The sequence below is a fragment of the Parasteatoda tepidariorum genome, chromosome 6 (assembly GCF_982258835.1).
Source record: "Parasteatoda tepidariorum strain Cologne lab strain chromosome 6, Ptep-v5.0, whole genome shotgun sequence".
NCBI classification, from domain to species: Eukaryota; Metazoa; Arthropoda; class Arachnida; order Araneae; family Theridiidae; genus Parasteatoda; species Parasteatoda tepidariorum.
Window position 1 is genome coordinate 54,188,368 of NC_141760.1, and position 19,836 is coordinate 54,208,203.

The 19,836-nt window shown below is 27.0% G+C and overlaps 1 protein-coding gene across 5 annotated transcripts in view; it reads left to right on the forward strand.

Annotated features, from left to right (window-relative positions):
- LOC107438610 (diacylglycerol kinase delta) overlaps positions 1-19,836 on the forward strand; it is a 99,139-nt gene that overhangs the window by 55,493 nt on the left and 23,810 nt on the right. For all 5 annotated transcript variants that reach the window (XM_087165870.1, XM_087165872.1, XM_087165873.1 and 2 more), the window contains exons 7-15: positions 1,482-1,588; positions 1,688-1,816; positions 3,202-3,464; positions 5,148-5,256; positions 6,323-6,462; positions 9,101-9,158; positions 11,846-11,958; positions 15,081-15,180; positions 15,312-15,470. In XM_087165870.1, the coding sequence (XP_087021996.1) occupies positions 1,482-1,588; positions 1,688-1,816; positions 3,202-3,464; positions 5,148-5,256; positions 6,323-6,462; positions 9,101-9,158; positions 11,846-11,958; positions 15,081-15,180; positions 15,312-15,470 (1,178 nt within the window). The remainder of the gene's footprint in view (positions 1-1,481; positions 1,589-1,687; positions 1,817-3,201; positions 3,465-5,147; positions 5,257-6,322; positions 6,463-9,100; positions 9,159-11,845; positions 11,959-15,080; positions 15,181-15,311; positions 15,471-19,836) is intronic.

Sequence of the window (19,836 nt, forward strand, 5' to 3'; positions counted from 1 at the left end):
AAAATGTTTTATTAATATTAACTAATTAATGTTAATGCAGTTTAAGCATAATCTGAATAATAATAAAATTTGACAAATACCTTCCTGTTTTTTTTTTTTTTATATATAAATTCTATTAGTAAATAAAAAAATTAAAAAGATGTATCCTATTACTTCTACATATTCAATAATAATTAATTTCGTGAAAGCAACACCAATTAAAACTAAAATATTTGATTTCTATTAGCTTCTTGATTCGATTATTGTTGTTAAAAATACTGGGTGTTTAAAAAGAGAAAGGTTGTAACAAATGTTTCCTGTCATTGTGAATATCATCTGCACAAACAGTTCATCTTGGTGTTCTTGCTCATATTTTGTAAAACGATTTTTGGCAAACGAGACTTTCCTTAAAACCTGTTGTTGTGAAGTCTGTTTTAAAAAAATACCTTTATCAATAATTTACAAGGTGTCTGAAATGGAACTATCATGCTATCAGATTGGAACCATCATTTACTTCCAGTTCTGCTGCAAAAAGTCAGCTACAGAATGTCACCTAATCATTTGTACAGCTTTAAATACTACTGTTGTATCATTTGCACTAAAGGTTTGGTACCAAAAGTTCTAAAGCGAGGACTATGACTTACAAGAAGTAGAATGCTCTGGCTGGGCTGCAAGAACCTGTTGAAGAAAATCAGTATTCTACCACTCGAGAGCTAGCTAAGGAGTTGAATGTTAATATAATATCCACTAGTCACACTATGCATCATATAAATTTAATGTACAAGATCTAAAGCTGATTCAGATAAAATTTGTTAATCTGTTCAATTCAAGAACAACGTTCTGGATGGGATTGTCTATTGTGATGGATTTACTTCCACAATACAAAACGAAAAAGGGGTTGGTCTGCACCTGATGAGTCGATTGGTAGCATTGTGAAGCACAATTTGACTAACAAAAAGATCATGCTTTGTATCTGCTGGGATTGCTTTGATATTATCCTCAAAGAGTATCTTGATAAATGTTCAGCCATTGACAGTAAGGTTATAGCAAAATGCTAATCCATCTTGATGCTGCTATTAATGCAAAACTTCAAACTGAATTTCTGTTACAGGAAGGTACTGTTTCATCAAGATAACACTAGACCACATGTGTCTGCATACTGTTTGGCCTCTGTACGAACTCAAATGGAATATTTTACCATGCCCACCATCATTCCATCATTTGGACTTCTACCCTTTTTTTACCATTCTGAAACAAAGTTGATCATTTTTTTTTCTGTACTCGCAGCCACCAAGTTTCTGTACCAAAGGTGGTGATTACTACCCACACTAAAGATACTGTTTTCATGTTGTTGTTTTTTCTAACTTTATTAAGAACTTTTTTTGGTAGAAACTTTTTGTTAGAACCTGATAGAAAAATTTTCCATTTTTTGTGCTCTAATTAACTAAAAATTGTAACTAGTTTTAATTCTTATTTTGCTGTATTTTTATATTTACACATAGTTTGCAAATTTAAGGCACATAAGTTATGTGCTACAAAAGCACCAAACAACTGTAAATGGACCACTTTATCTTCAGTTGGTAAAGATATCATTGAAGATGAAGATATTGTAAGTATAATCATATCAAATATAATCTGAAATGTGAATTTTTTTTCTTCAAATATTTGTTGTTTTTATAATTTACGAATCACTTTTATTTTCCTTCAGAATCTTTCTATGCCTCATCAGTGGTTAGAAGGAAATTTACCTGTAAGTGCAAAATGTAGTTTATGTGATAAAACTTGTGGCAGTGTTTTAAGGTTGCAAGACTGGAAGTGCCTGTGGTGCAGAGCTATGGTAATTTATTATGTATTTTCTGCTTAAATCAACACAAAGAAAATTCTTAGATGAAATTATAATTGTTAATTCGAAAAAGTGACTTATAAAAATATTAAAATACTTGATCATAAAAAGGTTTTTTAAAACATTTGAAAAGTGCTTATTTTTTTTATTGTTTCTAAGCTTTTCTTAATGGTTTTTAAACTTTTGTTGTGGCTGACATTAAAGCTTTGCATTATATTTGCTCATTTTCGCCTTTAAGGCTTTTAATTTCTATGTTTGAAGCATTGTGGAAAAAAAATTAACCAATTTTTTGTAGCAACTTAAACTAATCTATAAACTGCAATATAATTTAAAATCAGCCATATAGTTCAATTGATAAATCACTTGAATAAAATGTTGTAATAACTGAATTTTATTAGATGATAAACTATTTAAATTTATTTGAAAACATAAAAAATGTTAAATGCCAGTTCGTGACATTTTGGTCCCATTCCAATTCAGTCTCATTGCTAATTCAATTCGTCTTTTTTTAGTATAGACATTCCCTCCTTTTTCTTCCTTTTTTTAACCTTTTTTTTTATTATAATGGTTACGTTTCAATAGACCTAAATATATTTTTAGGTTTTTAAATTATTTATTTATTATTTTCAGAATGAATTTTATATCATGAATTTTAAATGGTTATTATCACTATTATTTAAAACTTATTGAGTGTAGAATTAAAGTTCCAAGTTTTTACAAAGATTTATGAAAGATTGCTCACTCTTTTTTTTTTTTTTAATTAGTGAACCACTTTTTCAAGTTTCAATGAAAACTTTCCTTTTTTTTGTATTCCACTATTTATTTAATTATGTTAATTGTTATGTAATAATGTATTATGATTGTGAAGTTTGATAAATAAATAAGGATTTCTGAGTTAACTATCTTCGCGTGGTGAAATTTAGAAACTCTTTTCAAATAATTCCTACCTTAGAAAAAGAAAATGTTTAAAAAGAAGCTAAATATTAGCAACCAAAAATTTATGACATAGAAATAAGGATAATTGCAATTACTTTTGAATATTTGGTGAAATTTTTTACATTTCAATGTCTTAAGGAGAAAAACAGAAATGGTAAACTACGGTATAGAATCGTCTTGCATCAGTTAAAAGTTAATTTTAACCATATGCACTTTACTTTTGCTAAGATGCAAATTTTATGTATTTAAAAAATATTTTGACCTAGAATATGCATTAGAAAAAATTACTTGCATGAGAACAATTATGTTCTCATGCAACATTTTTGTCATGTCTACATTTTTGTTCTTAAATTTATCCTGATTGTTTTCATCAAAAATTCACTGTCTGATCACTCAATGTTTTTTGCTGCAAAACATTTAATATTTTCTTTTCACTTAATTAGGTGCATGCATCTTGTAAAGCCCAATATCCTGTTAAATGTCCACTTGGAGTATGCCGTGCATCAATAGTTCCACCCACATCTCTTCATAGTATTGGTAATGATGAATCATGGGAAGCAACTTGTCCTCTCGGTTGTAGTCCTCTTTTAGTTTTTGTAAATTCAAAATCTGGAGATAATCAAGGTGTGATGTTCCTTAGACGATTTAAGCAACTGCTCAATCCTGCACAAGTGTTTGATCTCATGAATGGTGGTCCAAGCTTAGGGTAAGACTGTATTTATTTAGAAACTAAATCTAGTTTAAAGCAATTTCTGACATAGATTTAATCTCATCATATATAAACTAACTGCTGACAAATCATAAAATCCTTTTAATTCAAGCATGTAAGTTGTAAAAATATTCTACATTTACCTTTTTTTTCCCCTTCAATTTTTAAAAAAATCATTAAATGTTTGCAACTGAAACACTACATTTTCAATACAGATGTGTAACGAGCATATCTTTATTCCTATTTTCAATCATTGCACTTCAATGCAAACATTGCTTATTGCACTTGGAGATATTTTTAAATAGTTATTTTTTATTTTTAACAAAACATGTTAGTAAATGAGGGTATAAACTCAAATATGCTATGATTCATAAGATTATTATTGCTTTGATATTTGGAAAAAAAATATCTGTGTTGACATACTTGATTTTGTTTTATTGTCTAATATTGTGTTTTGCTTGAGTACCATGTTTGATGTTTTATTTCTGTAGTAATATTAAATTATATTAATATTAACTAACTATTAATATAATATATAACTAACAGTAATATTAAATAATTAGCAATAACCAATTCAAGAATCCCAATATGACACTGTAAAAAGGTATAAAATGAACCAACGATTGTTGAAAATGGATAAAGTTTTCTGTTGTAAAAAATTTTTTATTATGTTGGATTAAAAAAAAAAATTGATGGTTAAGTTTTTATTTAATTTTTTATCTGTGTAAAGTTTTATATAGTTGAAAAAATATTATTGCATAGTTAATGTAGCTTCAAAGATTTATCTTTTAATTTTAAAAATAATAAAGATTTTTTAATTGTATTTAATAGTTTTATTGACTTGTTTTAAAAATTCGTCAAGTGAGAATTATTAGTCTAAAACGTTTCTTTAAGGATAGTTCCGACATCTATTTTTTTATATATTTGCTTGAGATTCTCTCCTATTAAAAACTATTTGAAATGATAAAAAAAAAGATATATATGTTACCGAAAAACCCAAGACTGATTTTAAGTAGCTCTTGATTATTGCTTTAAGAAATTTTTTCTTTAAATCCAAACTTAGTGATTTTATGAAGATCTTGTAAGTTATTATTTTTATTAGGGTTTAAATTATAATTTTTTCTGTAAAGGAGATGTTTAAAAATTTTTAATGGTTACTCAATGTTTTTTTCCATTCAAAACTTCAAAGAGAATTAGTGACAGCTAGTGTATGTTTTATTTCTAAAATTTCAGTGCCTTTAAAAAATTTTTGAATGCAGGTAATTTCGATAGTAATTGAGCAAGAAAATCTTTTCAGCCCATCCAAATAAACAACCTTTTTTTTTTACGCAAAACTGTTTTTATCAAAAAATTATTAATTTTTAAAAATTGTTTTGTTGACTGAAAAATATTAGTAATCATTTGTTTCTGCTTCACAGTGCTAGAAAATGCTTCTTTTTTCTAAAAATAATTAATTACAAGATAGTTACATGTTGTAAATATTTTTAACATTAAAAGTATGTATGGTGGTAATTTTCATCAAGAAAAATTGCAATGAATATATAATTTTAGAAAAGTTTATTTAAGTCTTAACTATCAAGATCGAAGTATGTCTTTTCTCCCTAATTTTTTTTTTTTTTTAATTTTCTTTATATATACATATATGATACCAATTTCTAATACTTTTTAATGCTTTTCCAGGCTTCTGATGTTCCGCACATTTAATCCATTCCGTATTCTAGTATGTGGTGGAGATGGTAGTGTTAGTTGGGTTCTGGCTGAAATAGATAAACTTAACTTACATAGACAGGTAATTAAAACTATTTCTTTCTTCCCATCATCAATGACACAGTTTGTGCAAACACAAGTTAGAACATTTAGCTAATAGATGTTAAATCAGTTTTTATAGAGCTTCATCGGTACCTAATTATTACATTTGTTTTGCAACTTTTTATGATTTTTAATTTAAAATCTTTAATTAGGTTTTCTGAAAATTTCTGCAATTTATCATAAAAGTGTTTTTGCCTTTAAGTTTTATTTCAGAAACAGATTGTGATTTTACAAAATCAAATCTTATTATGTATGTCAGTTTGCTGATTTTAACAAATTTTGGTCACTGTGAACTTGATTTTTTTTATTAGTACTAATTTATGAAATAATTTTTTATTTCAAATTCACTACTCAGTATACTATAAATTTCGTTTCGTGTTTTGTTCTGTTTTTTCTTCACATTTTATTTTATGCTATATATTTTACACTTAATGTATTCTATTTTGTTTAAATTTTTTGTAGTGCTCCTTATACTATTGTATTAATATATTTTGCTTTGGCGTATTGATGCAATATTAGAAAGCACTCTTTTTTGTGGATATAATTGTGTGAGCTGATGAGGAGATTATATCTTTTCATTTTTTTGTTTTCCTGCTTTTTAATATATATTTTTTAAAAGAAATTTTAAACATTTTATTTGAATAATTTTTCTTCTCTTTTCATTAATCTTTTAATACTTCCACACTTTCTTTATATTTTTAACTTATTTTATGAGTTCTATATACTTGCAGCTTATACAATTATTATATTATATAGTATAATAATTATATTATATATTATAATAAATATATTATATATCATATATAATAATATATATATTTCTAGAAATTACACCTAATGTAATCCTTAAAAAATTTGAAAATTTGCTCTAAAACTTAGGAAGGATATGGAATTGTCTACTCAAAAATAACTCAAAATAATAAGAGCACTGACTCTAAAATAATGCTGCTATTTGTCTGCTTCTGTTGATTCAGTTTGTAAACATAATGTGATAGTATTTGATTTTTTTTCTTCATTATCTTTGTTATCTATGTATTTTATTGCAGTGCCAAGTTGGAGTATTGCCTTTAGGAACTGGTAATGATCTAGCCAGGATTTTAGGCTGGGGCTCTTCTTGTAATGATGATGCTCAACTTCCTCAAATGTTAGAAAATTATGAGAAAGCTACTGTTAAAGCCTTAGATAGGTAATTTTATTTTACAAAACTTTCAAAATCTTTTAATTTTTATCCATGTTTTTAAAAAAATATGACATGAGTCTAGAAATGCATTCAAAGTTAAAATGTATGTAAACCATTTATTTTTTTGGTTCTTATTTGGGTATCTATTAGATCAAATTGCAAAATATAGGACCTTTTATGATAGATTATGTTAATTATAAATTTTTAAGACTGAAAAAAATATTTAAAAAAATCTTTTTTTTTTCTTAAAATATAACTTTATTTGTATATTTTAAATTAACTTAAAGTTTAAAAATTCAAAATCAGTTACCAAGCATGATTTACTTTAAAATTTGCATTTATATTTCATTTTTTGTTGCTCTCTAATTCATTATTATACTTTCATTTTTTAAATTATATTGAAGTTCTATTTAATTTTTGACAGTATCCTTTTTATGGTCTGGTTTGTTTTGTTCTTAGAGTGAATTTTATTTGACTGAATTGAATTCTAGTAATATATTTCCAAATTTAAAAGTTATTTTGTAATCCCATTCAGCATTCAAACAAATAATTAATTTTTAGTGAAGAGGATATTTTATTGTTTCACTGTGGTTTTTTATAAGGATGAAAATAATATTTAATTAAAATGAATATATAATATTAAGCTTTTTGCTAAAAACATGTCCATAAAAGTACCATTACCTTATTTCTTGAAATTGATGATTCTCATAAAATGCGACAAGGTATTTATAAGTGCTGATTTCCTCGTGATTTTAAGATTATGATACATTTATTAGGATTTGTGAGTTATAAATCGCCCATCTAATTTATTACTTGTATCGATTTTGTCATAAATCTAAATGATTTTTTAAAGGCAGTTATTGCAACGTTTTACATTGTGATTTTGAAAATCCAGTTTTTTTTATTACAACACAGGAGTTTCAAATCGCAAATTTAACGAAGCCCTTTTTGACGTGTTTCGTTTTTACCCATTTCATCATAAATCCTGACGTTTAGATCATTTTTTGTCATTTATAACTACTAATTTTCACATGGTTTAAAAATTTAAAATAAATTTTTTCGCGTTAGGGAATAATGGAAATTTTAATAATTATAATTGGTTTATTGAATAGGTTGAATGTAAAGTCTTTCTCATGATTCTATGAAAGGGAGTAATCAAAAATATCAATTAATGCATAATTTAAAGCCAGAAATAGATTAAAAGACAGGGTGTGAATAGAGCGTGAGAAAGAACGTTTAGTTTAGAATAATAAATTGAGGAAAAAATTTAAATAAAGGAAAAACATAAAAAGATTAGTTGAAGCTTTTTATGTTATATATATATATACATATATAAAGTTAAAAATATAGCGAACACATTGAAAATAATAAAGATTTATGAAAAGAGAAGAGAAAGAATAATTAAAATTAAATAAAAATTTTTTGAAGATATATTTTTTAATTTTAATAATTTTTCTTTTTCTCTTTTTTTTTAATCTTTATTATTTTCCATGTTTTTTCTATATTTTTAAGGTATATTATCAGTCCTATATACTTCCTGCTTATGCGCAGTAAATGAAACTTACTAATTTTCTTCGTTTTTCTCTTTTCTTTTTATCTTTTTTGTGCTATATATCTATGTTCGTCTGTATCTTCTTTTTTTTTTGTGATGAATTAATTATTGTGAAAAATTTAAAGAGTTTTTTAAAGAAAAGGTTCAGTTTTTTGTTTTTAAATAAATTCAAATGATTAAAACTATTTAATTTTCTGCGAATGTGTTATTAAGTTTACTGATAAAAAAAAATTAGTGCATAGAACACTAATGTTTATATAAAAATGATCATATTTACCACTAACATGACTAAATATACATGGGGCCCTTTTTTAATATACCTGCTGTACATGTGGTCCTTCTCAAAAAGGTTGTGCACCCTTTGTGGAGTTATGAAATTGAGAGCTGTATTTCTCTACAACTTAGAAATAATAACCATTCTTAATTTTGTGATTTTATTTGTTATGAACGAAATTAATCATGTGAAAGTTGTAACATATTAGCAAGAAAAAAGAGTATCTCTCTTCATATTTACAGCAATGCACCGTTTCAGCTCAAAACATTCTATTATGCTTTGTATATTCAAGTTTTCTTCATACAGATGATGCAAGAAGTTTCACATTTATCACAATTACTTTGCCCTTATAAGCTAATATGTATAAGTAAAATATTGAATTGGGTTTGAAAAAAATTCTAAAATGTAGTTAGAATGTGCTCTAAATCAGTGTAATATTTTAGGTATTTTTTTTTCTGCTGTTAATTAAGCAAAAAAGAGAAGTTTAGAACCATTTTATCATACTTTAGCAAGTGTCTTGAATTGGTTACTAATTTTCTGAAAACAAAGTTGTTAAGGTATTTAAAATTTAAATTTGGCCAATTGCTATTTAACTGTTAACCTCGAACTGTGTCGAGGTTTTTAGTTGTTTTTCTGCATACAAAAAAAAAAAAAAAAAAATTTTTTTTTGCCTGTTATTTAAAGGTGAAAAATTTGCTCAGCCGGATTATATTTCGTAAGTTGGCAGTTAAAGGGTTAAAATAATTTCAAATAGTTCATTTAAAAAATATTTTATTGATATTTTATTAAATATCAGAATTTTTCTATTCATTTACTAGGTGGTGCATTTTAACTTATGAAAAATCAATGCTTGTTCCTAGAAAAAGTCTCTCCCAGGTAAATATTTAAAAATTAGTTATTTAATTATGATAAATGAGTCTGGTGAAGCTATTTCATTGTCCCATTTTAATAAATAAATTATTTTATCCAGTAATGTTTGTAATTATAAATGAATAATCAAATGAAAACAAGTGAGTCATAAATTATTGCTTTTACCTTGCTATCTTAAACTTAGTGTGCAAGACCACTATTATAGCATGGGTAGAAGGGGCAATTGCCCAGTGCCTGTGCTATAATTAGGGGCTATATGCTATAAACGATGCTATGATCTAAACTTTAGGGTCCGCCAAAAAAGATTTTAATTTAAGGTTTTTGCAATTTCAATTTTTCACTTTTTTCAAGATTATAACTTGAAACATTAAATTTTTACAGTATTCTAATTTTTATTCAAAAGTTTAACTTTTATGCTGTGAAAAAGTAACTACCATGCTTTATTCAATCTAAAATGTAAGGCTTTATTTACCTGATGTTCAAAGTAGAGTCCATAATATGCTTATCACGTGTATAAACACAATTTACCAATCAGATTCTCAGTCTTTGGGGGCAAATTTAATATCTGATAGGTACAACATTGTGACACGTGATGCATATTGTACAATTTTTATTATGCCTATTGGTATAACTTTTATTAAAATAAATTTTATTGTTAGGGAAAATGTTAGGGCCTCATAATTAGTATTCTGTCCTAGGTTTCAGCTTTTCTGAATAGGGTCCTGGCTTATAATAGTGTAGTGTGAGTTATTTGAAACATTTAAAATTGCTAAGGAGAAAATCATCTAAATCGTTATATGATTAATGTATATTTTCAGAGAAAAAAAATAGTTCTTGTTTTGTTTTTATTACTCAAAATCATTATGAACCTTTAAAGTTTTATAAATATATTATCTTAAGTTTATAGAATTTATCTGTTTGAATTTTAATTGTATGTTTTATAATTTATTAATATAACCTTAAAATATGACTTTTGTGTTTTTAATAAACATTGAATTTGAAATTTCATGCTATTAATTTTTACTTGCTTACTTATCCTCTTCGTGCCAAACTGGCATATAAAGCCTCTAGTCTTTTTTCCCCGCTCACTCCTGTCTTTGGCCAGGCAACGCACTTCTTCCCATCCAGTTAATCCTGCTTCCTTAATGTATCATTGCCATCTTAGTCTCGGTCTCCCTCTTATTCTCTTTCTGTCAGGTGCTTATGAGCTTGCAACCTACATTTGCAGAATTGTTTTTATCTGTTCTTAGTATCTAGTTAAGCCATCTCCATCTTCGTTTTAGAATTTCTTCATTAACACATGGGATATTAGCTTTTGTTAAAATGTCTTTATTTGTTATACTATTGGGCTAGAAGATTTTAAGTATTATTTTAAGCATCTATTGTGAAAAGTTTCAAGTTTTTCTTTTTCTGATTTCGAAGGATTCCAGCATTCGGCACCATGCAGAAGAGTGGAACGCACGGTAGCCTTATAGACATTTATTTTTTATTTGTGACTTTCCAAAAATTTTACAGACCTTTAAAACAGGATCTAGCTTTTCTGATTTTTTGGGAAAGATCATCATTACTTCCCTGTTTATTTATGATAGCTCTGAGATAAACAAAAGAGGCAACCTCTTCGATCTTTTTGTAGTTGATTTCTGTTGGATTTCACATTTATTCTCATTATTTTGTTTTACTGTAATTAATTTGAAGGTCATTTTCGGCAGCATGTTTGTAAAAAGTTTCAGTTTCCATATTAAATCGTTAAAATGAGATGTCATGAGGACAATATTCGTTGGCAAAAATGAGGTCTTCTAAGTGGTGTCATATTTCCATGGTATTCCTCTTTTCTGATCGTGAATTGTGTTCATCATCTGATCAGTGACAATTACAAAAGGGAATCTCGACAAGACACAGCCTTGTCTTACTCCTGTTTGAACATTTAATAATCGAGTCAGTATGCCATCAACTTCTACATTGGCTTTACTGTTGTCATAAATACTCTTTATTATGTTAAAAAAAATTTCAGGGATGCTATAAATTTTTAGTTTATTTTTAATTATTTGAAATTAAATATTTGAAAAAAAAATATAGCTAAACATTAATTTTTTCTATTCAGTTAGTGCGTAGTTGTGTCAGATTTAAAGTTTTATATGTTTAAACTATTTTCAAAACTAAGTTTTGGACGTGGTAATACATTCATATATTTAAGGCAGTTTTTCAAAAACTCCAACTTTGCCGTAAACTTTAGTAATAATTTTATTAGAAATGGAGTGACAGATGAACATTTAACATTACTTCTCAAAATTAGAACATAGCAGTTTGAGCAGTTATGTTTATCTCCACCTTTTTAAAGTTTAAGGATATATTATATTTCTATCCTTGAAAAAGTTTATTCTATCACTTTACTGACTTTTGAAGATCAAAATCTTTTAATAAAAGGATATATTTGTTTATTCAGAAAAAAAAACTTTTTTAGGTGTAATTTATTAACTTGAATCACTTAGAAAATTAAAGGTTCACTCTTCGAACATCAAGATTACAGTTTCAAATAAAAATTTGGTCAAAAGTTTTTGAGTGTGTAGGAATTTTTACCTTTATTATGCTATACAACATAATATGATAATATAATAAACCTTTAAGAAACTAGAAAAATTTTAATTTTCGTCAGACAATATTATAATTTATTTGTTTAATTTCTTTATTTTTAGAAAAACCTAGATTTCTCTCCCGACTCCTCTTGCCAAACTGATGAATCTGTAGATACACTCATAGCAAACATATTCACATCTGATCAACCTTATGTTGTTATTTCATCCATTAAGTATGTGAAAACCTTAATTTATCTTAAATTTTCATTTAAAATTTTATGTTTTATGAACATCAAATTAATTATAATACTTCTTTGCTGTTTTTTATAATTTTTTTTAAAATCTTTTTGTAAATGTTCAGTACCCAGCTATAAATGTTGTTCTATAGATTTTAATTCTCTTTTTTCATAATCAAGTGATTCTTCATAATAATGTGATTTATGGAGAAATAACAACATACCCAATTTTATTTTTAAAAAAAGTGTGTTAAATACGAAACATGTATGGTATATGAATTGGTATCTTGACATTGAATTTTTGCACATAAAATTTTCAGGGTTATTCACTTTGATTCACAATCGCCCCTGAGAGAGCTTTTGTTACTTAATTAAAATTTGTAATTTTTCATTTGCTTCATAATTATTCGGTCTACAATTTTTTGCTACTTTTCTCATCTCATATTGTCAGTTTAAAATTAATTATATTTTTTTGAAACTGATAAGAAAATAAGAGGATAATATAGTTTTGTTTACTCTTTACCAACTATCAAAGATAATTTAATCATAATTGAATAATCTAGATATTCTAAATATTATTGAATAACTATTAATGTTTTATTTTCAATGTTTTTCTATTAAATATGTCCTTCTATTTATATAGTTTTTAAATTTATTCATGGAAATATAACTAAATTTGTTTCGTTTTATACTCTTGAAATGACTCCAAAACTCTTGATGTTTTTAATGATTGCTCCTGAAAACTTTTCTATGATGTTACCAGGTCTGTAACAAAAGAGTGTGATGTAACTAAGCTATTGTAAGAAAATAAACTTGAACAAACTTAGGGTTTAGTAATTACTTTTCTATTACTTCATTGTTTCTGTTTTTGTGAGTAGTAAGCTATGCATGTCTGATGCCTTTTTATCGTAATAAGTATCCACAAAATTTAAACATTTGATTATATCTGTCTTGGTTATCTGTTACTTATGCAGACTTATAACTAAACCCAGTAAAATTTATGACTCCAGTCAAAATTTGGTTGCAATCTCAAAAGTTAATTTTTTTTGAAATATTTTTTTTAAGAATTAATTAATTTTTATAGAGTATTTACTATTTTGGTATTATTGATATTTTATGAACTACACCATTTAACTATCTAATAACTTAATTATTGATGCCATATGCAATATATAAGTTAACTACCATGATAGTAGTAATATCCGAATAGCAATATATAGCTTCTTTGTTTTAAGAAAGAATAGCTATCTATAAAAAGTAAATAAAGTTTTATCATGCCTGAATGAAAGAAAAAGCTATCTGCACAAAAAGGGTTTAAAGTCCCCCTGAGCACAAAAGGTAAAGTATGAGAATTTAAACTTCACAAATGTATTAAAAATGGTGAAAAAAAGCATACAAAGGGTTCTAACTTTGAGAGTTTTTAAAAATTTTATAACAGAAAAACAGTTTTAAAGAAATTTAATGCAGTTTTTGCTGTAAATTCATATGACAAAGCATGATTTTTTTTCTCCCAAAGTTTTTAGTTTTTGTTCAAAAACTTACCAATAAATATTGTTGCAAGTCCCTTCCATACTATTTCCATCTTCTTTTTTTCCATTACCATTTGATGTATTAAAATTTCTTTTTTTTTATTCCAAGATGACTGTGGGCTGATAATGGACAGTTCAAAAATATTAAGATATTAAGTTCAAAACAATAAAATATTAAGTTCAAAAATATTAATCATAAAAGATTTGTGTAGTCCAAGCTTTAGAGGATTTTAGAAAGATTGGCATAGTTATCTGTTTTTTTTTATATAAGTACACAAATCTGCATTTTATAACCAAACCTATTCGAAGAAATAAGTTTTTTTTTCTGTGAAAACAATTAAAGGATATTGTTTTCTGTGTATAATTTTTTTTTTGATGGCATATCTGTAAATTGGAGAAAATTTCCTCTAAAATCTGTACCTACAAGTTACAGATTTTAGAGGAACAGACTTTTTAAGCTAGGTTTTTTGACAGTTACAAATAATACATACAGAGGTTCCTGTATGTATATTTTTTGTTACAGGTTTGCTACTTGCAGTGATATCAGTTGATAAATTTTTGAACTAAAAACAAATATTTGAGGAGAAAACATATACATTTCTTCAAGAGTTGTAATTTTCAACCTAAACTCTCTCACACCGACTGTCACATATACGTGCCAGCAAGAAACGCCCTCACTTCCCGGCCGACACACCGGTGTGCCAGAGCGATTTCTCATTCACCCCCAACCATCACTTATTTGTGCCATTGTCCTGGAACGTTTTAAAAAAATACATTTTTTGCCAGAAGATTGCATTGTATGTCCATATCGTTTCAGATACATGTAGATTTGATCTTCTACTCAAAATGATAGTAGTATGACTCACAGACACGTGGTTTTTAGGAGGAAGGAATGGAAGAGAAAGAAATGTTTTATGATGGTTCTTTAAATTCGCATGTGTTCGCATGTGGTATTTATTTACAGTTAGCAGGGGAGGTTGTTTTTTTTTTTTTTTTTTTTTTGCTACAGCATTGGGTATTTTGATTTGTGGTCCAGTTTTTAGTGCAATGTTGAAGTTTTCAAGTTTTTCATGCTAGAAAAGAATTTTAAGTCATATATTTAGCTTTCATATGTATAATTTTAAAAGTTATTAAATGGTAAGTACATAATGAAAATAAAATATATATTTAAACAAGAAATAACTTAAGTAAATAAAGTATCTATAGAAATATATATGAAGCATATGCCATTTACGTACTGTACAGAACATTATTAAGCAATGCGTTGATATTTCGGTAATTTCATGGATTTAGGCTTGACAGCAAAAAACCCTCCGGCCCTGGAGAAACACCCGCGAGAGAGACTGCCAGCCTCAGCGATGAGGGCGCGTTTGCGCTTCCCGTCGCGAAAGGGTTAACTGTTTCTCTGTTATATCTCTTTAAAGTCCCCCAGTTTAATTTGGATTTCTTGTAAACAACACTACAAGGAAAAACTTTAAAACTAATTTTTCTCAAAATTTACTAAAGTTATTGATTTGAGCTGCCAACAAGCTCTTGAAAAGGTGCTGCTTTCTTTTTTAAATGTTAAAAAAAAATTGTTTTTTTTTGCAGAGTGTTATTAAAAGATGGAAACAAGCTCATGAGCAGACTGAAATCCAAGCTTAGTGAATCTTCAAATGAAGTAGTGGATGAAGAATCATGCTATCATAAAGTTAGTTTCAAAAGCTGATGAAAAGGTTGATTTGAGCATGTCATTATTATACTTTTTTGGCATTTTATTTTGAACTGGTAAATATTGTTGTTTCACATTTTTGTGGCTTAAAAGTTTCTGATTTCTTACAGTGTGAAGTGTTTAGAGAGAAATTGGAAAAAATGCTTGCTGCACTGACTGCTGATGAACTTGCTTCTAAAGAACTCCTTGAGAAAGAAAAGGGAGGTCTGATGTCTGACACAGAATATCTTTCTACTCAAGCAGATGCTCCTTTCTACCAATCAAAAAAGGCATAGTTTTTCCTTATTTTTTCTCTGAAAAAAAATTCTATTGGTAATAAATTACAGTTTAGGAACTGTTATATCTATCATTATCTCTTTCAAACAGGGCATGGAATTACAGTTATAAAATTACTGGCCTGACAAAAATCTTTGCTCCTAAAAATTTTACATTAATAAAGAAAAATGATAAGCAAATTTTTATATGTTAGTGTATTTAGTGTAAATAATTCTATGATAGGGGAAATCATAAAAAATGTAGAAATTTGAAAAAATAATAAACCGTGTGGTATAATAATTGAGCCATAACATATACATCATTCAAAATAACTGAAATTTAAGGTTAATATTAAATAAAACAAAACATCAAAATGTTTAAACTTAAAAATTAACAAGAATATGAAATACAAATAAACCTTTTTGTCTATTTTTTGATGCTGTTACTCTTTTTTACTAAAATTTCTTGGATATATTTAATAAAATCATAAATTGAACAGCTCATGTTACATGAAAAGAACTATAGGCTATACATCTTTTATAAACATTATAATCAACCTCAACTAATAAAAAGCAATTTAAACTAAGAAAAATGCTAACCAGAACAAATGCAAAAAAAATTTAGATTGTACGCATCATTTTTACCATGTTTCTAACAGCTGTGGTATGTTTTTAAAAGACAAAACTTTACTCGCCGAACTTAAATATTTGGTCTCCAAAGATAAACGTAAATTTTGCACCTTGTTTCATAAGTAGAATACCATAGTGGCATATAGTTGCTGAATAAGATGGGCTTTAGAAGTAAATTTCTTGATTAGAGAGTTGTGGTACTCAATGTTTATTGAAAGAGAGGGAATTTAGCTTTTGATGGCTGTAACAATTTACGTAAAATTTTATTGGAAATTCTTAAATGTATATGTATGTATGTAGTTTATTACAAAAATTGCACAGAATTCTAAAAACATAACTAATGGTATAGAAATGTGTTTTTATATTTAATAACAATTCCTATCAATTTAAATCTTTACAAAGGTGGGTGTAATTTGGTAAGGAGAAAAATTTAAATATAAATGAATTTTTTATATTTGAATTTTGAAAAAGAGAAAATGGTTTTTCCCAAATTGCCTGAAGTTAATGATTATATATATTTATTATATATATATATATATATATATATATATATATATATATATATATATATATATATATGTAATAACAGGGCTCCAACCCTGTTATTAGTGTTGTATTTAGCTTGAAATAATTGCAGTCATAAGCCATCAGACGTTCTAAACAGGTTTATTAAATGTAGGCTGGCATTGCTAACAGTGGACGTCCAAGCTCCCTACGGGAGGGGAATGGACAAGACTCCGGACAATTCCGGCACAGCTTATCAGGATCACATTATGATGAAAAGGACACGCAAAACAATGCGTTCTTAGGTTTTATACCAACCTAGATTTGAAGTAAAAAGGCACATTCGTACATTCCTTGTATCCTTACGCATTAAGGAAAATCATTTCTGCTTCCTTATATGGTAGTGAAAAAGGGCACGATTCTATAAATAACTCTTCCTTTGAAATATAAATCTATTTATATTTCAATGGTATGTTTTCAGCCTTGATTTCCCAAAATAGAATCTCTCGACGTTTATTCTTTAACAAAGACATTTTATGAAAACGAAAGAGTTTTAATTCTTTTATTAATACAAAAGTATTTAATTTTTGTATTACATCCCCCACAAAAAAAATTTTTGGTGAGCCAAAATAAAAAAATTTAGAATACATTAAATTTAAAATTTTTAGGGTGGTACGATTGTTCCTTTTTCCCTACTACAAACAACATCTTTTCAATTATGAGAAGAAAAAATATTATTTACAATGACAAAAATATGAAAAACATGATAATGCAATTTATCTGTTTAGTCAATTAAACAGAAAGAAAAATGAAATATTTACATAACTAATCTACTAAAATTTTTATGCAAAACGAACTGGACAACAAGTGTCATTTATTCATGATTTAATTTCAACATTTGTGGGTTGTGATATTTCCTAAGCTTTGAAATATGTACTATTTCAAAATTTAGTTTACTCAACATATTCTTTTTATTTATTTTGTAATTAGTTTCTGAAATTTTTTGAAGAATTTTATACGGTCCACTAAAAGGAGGTGACAACTTCCTCGTATTAGGATAAGTAAATTCTTCAAACATAACTAATTCATCAGTTTTAAAATCTATATCTAAAAATCTAGGATCATAATAGATTTTATTTCTTTCATGATATTCTTTAGTTCTTCGAATTGCTATTTTTTTAGCTTCCTCAACAGGTGGATAGATTTCTTCCTTTAAGGGATTTTCATAGGGGAGTCTACCATGCATGAGATATGCAGGTGGAAATTTTGTAACAGAATGGGGAGTTATGTTATAAGTATTAACTATATCTTTTAACAAAGTAGGCCATGGAGTTTTAGTAGGTTTTTCATTGATTTTACATTTTAAACTCGTAATTATTGTTTGACCAAGGCGTTCTACCTTGCCATTAGACTGCGGATGATGTGCAGTTGTCAATAATTGTTGAATTTTATTATGCTTCAAAAATTTTTTAAAATGAGAAGAAGTAAAGGCAGCGTTTCTATCACTCAACAAGGATTTAGGAATTTGATTTTGAAAAATTTGATGTAAAAAATTTGTATAGGTTTCTGAGCTAATGGATTTTGATGCAAAAGCCCAAATGTATCTTGTGAGGTGGTCAATAATTAAAGTTAAATATTTTTTTGTTGAATTATAGTAATTCAATCCACCAACACTATCTATTGCTAGCAAGTCAAATGACTGATTAACAGGGGGTAAGGATTGTAATAATCCAAATCTTTTTTGTCACGGTTTTTTATTTAATTGGCACGTATGACAATGTCTACAAAATTTTGCTATATCTGAAGTTATGTTATTCCAATAATAAACAGGGGTTATCAAGTTTATCATTTTTTGCACTCCTGGATGATTAAATTTATCATGAGCAATTTGCAGAATTTTTAATCTCAACGAAAATGGAACAACTATTTTAGTAAAATTTTTCTTACGTACACATAAAACATTATTGATATCAACAAAATTACCTTGTAAGTTATCTTTCCTTTGAGCTTCAACAATTTCATCCAATTTTAACAAATGTGAAAAATGAACATTATTATTGTTACAATTAATTTTGACAAGTGAATGTGTTGCATCTCTCGAAAGCCAATCTGCTTCAAAATTAGTAGAACCTTTTGTGTATTTAATATCATATTCATACATACTTAACAATAATGACCATCTAAATAATCTACCTTTTAAATTTTTAACATTTTTTAGCCAAACTAAAGCAGCATGGTCAGTATGTATGGTGAATTTTTGGCCAAAAAGATAATGGTGGAATTTATTTAAAGAATCTTATTCATATCCTAAAAATTCTATTTGTTTTTGCAAAAATGAACATTTTGAAAGTTTTAATTTTAAGTTTTCTTGTTTACAAATATCAAAAATCTTTTTAAGATGGGTTAAATGTTCATCATAAGAATTAGAAAATATAATGATATCATCAAAGTAGTTTGTAGCAAATTTAATTTTATGTTTATTTAAAATTCTACGAATTGTACGTTGAAAGATGCTTGGCGCATTCTTCCAGCCAAAAGGTAATCTTAAGTATTCAAATAGACCATTGTGAGTAGCGAATGCTAATTTCTCAGTGTCATCAGGATGAATACGAACATGATGATATCCCTGTGATAAATCTATTTTAGAATAATAACAACTATTAGATAATTTTTCAATTAAAGACTGTATTAAAGGTAGAGGTTCAGAATCTGTTTTTGTAATTTGATTTAATTTTCTAAAGTCAACACATAAACAACTCTTTTTATTTTCATCTTTTTTAAAGACTAAAGTTACAGGGGCAGCATAAGGGGATGAACTTTCTTTTATAATGTTATTTTTTAACAATTCTTCTGTTTGTAAATCAATTTCCTGTTGTTGTTTTGGGGATGTTTTGTAAGGCCTTAGAGATATAGGTAAATCTGATGTTAACCTGACTCTTTGCGGTTCGATTCTAATTTCTCCTACGTCATGTTTATGTTTTGCAAAAATATCATCATAACTTTTTAACATTTTTTAAGTCCACATTTTCTATCTCGCTTTCATTTTTTATTTTTTCGTCGATATTAACCTGATAATGTATGCATCCATTACCTAGATCTATCTCCGAATCATTTGAAATTTTTGGACACTTTTTCTTTTTCCTATTTGTCCTTTTTCTTTTATTTTTGTTACCCTTTACATTATTTTTTTCAATGTTTACTTTAACTGAAACATCTTCAACTTTTATTTTTTCGACATTTTTAACTT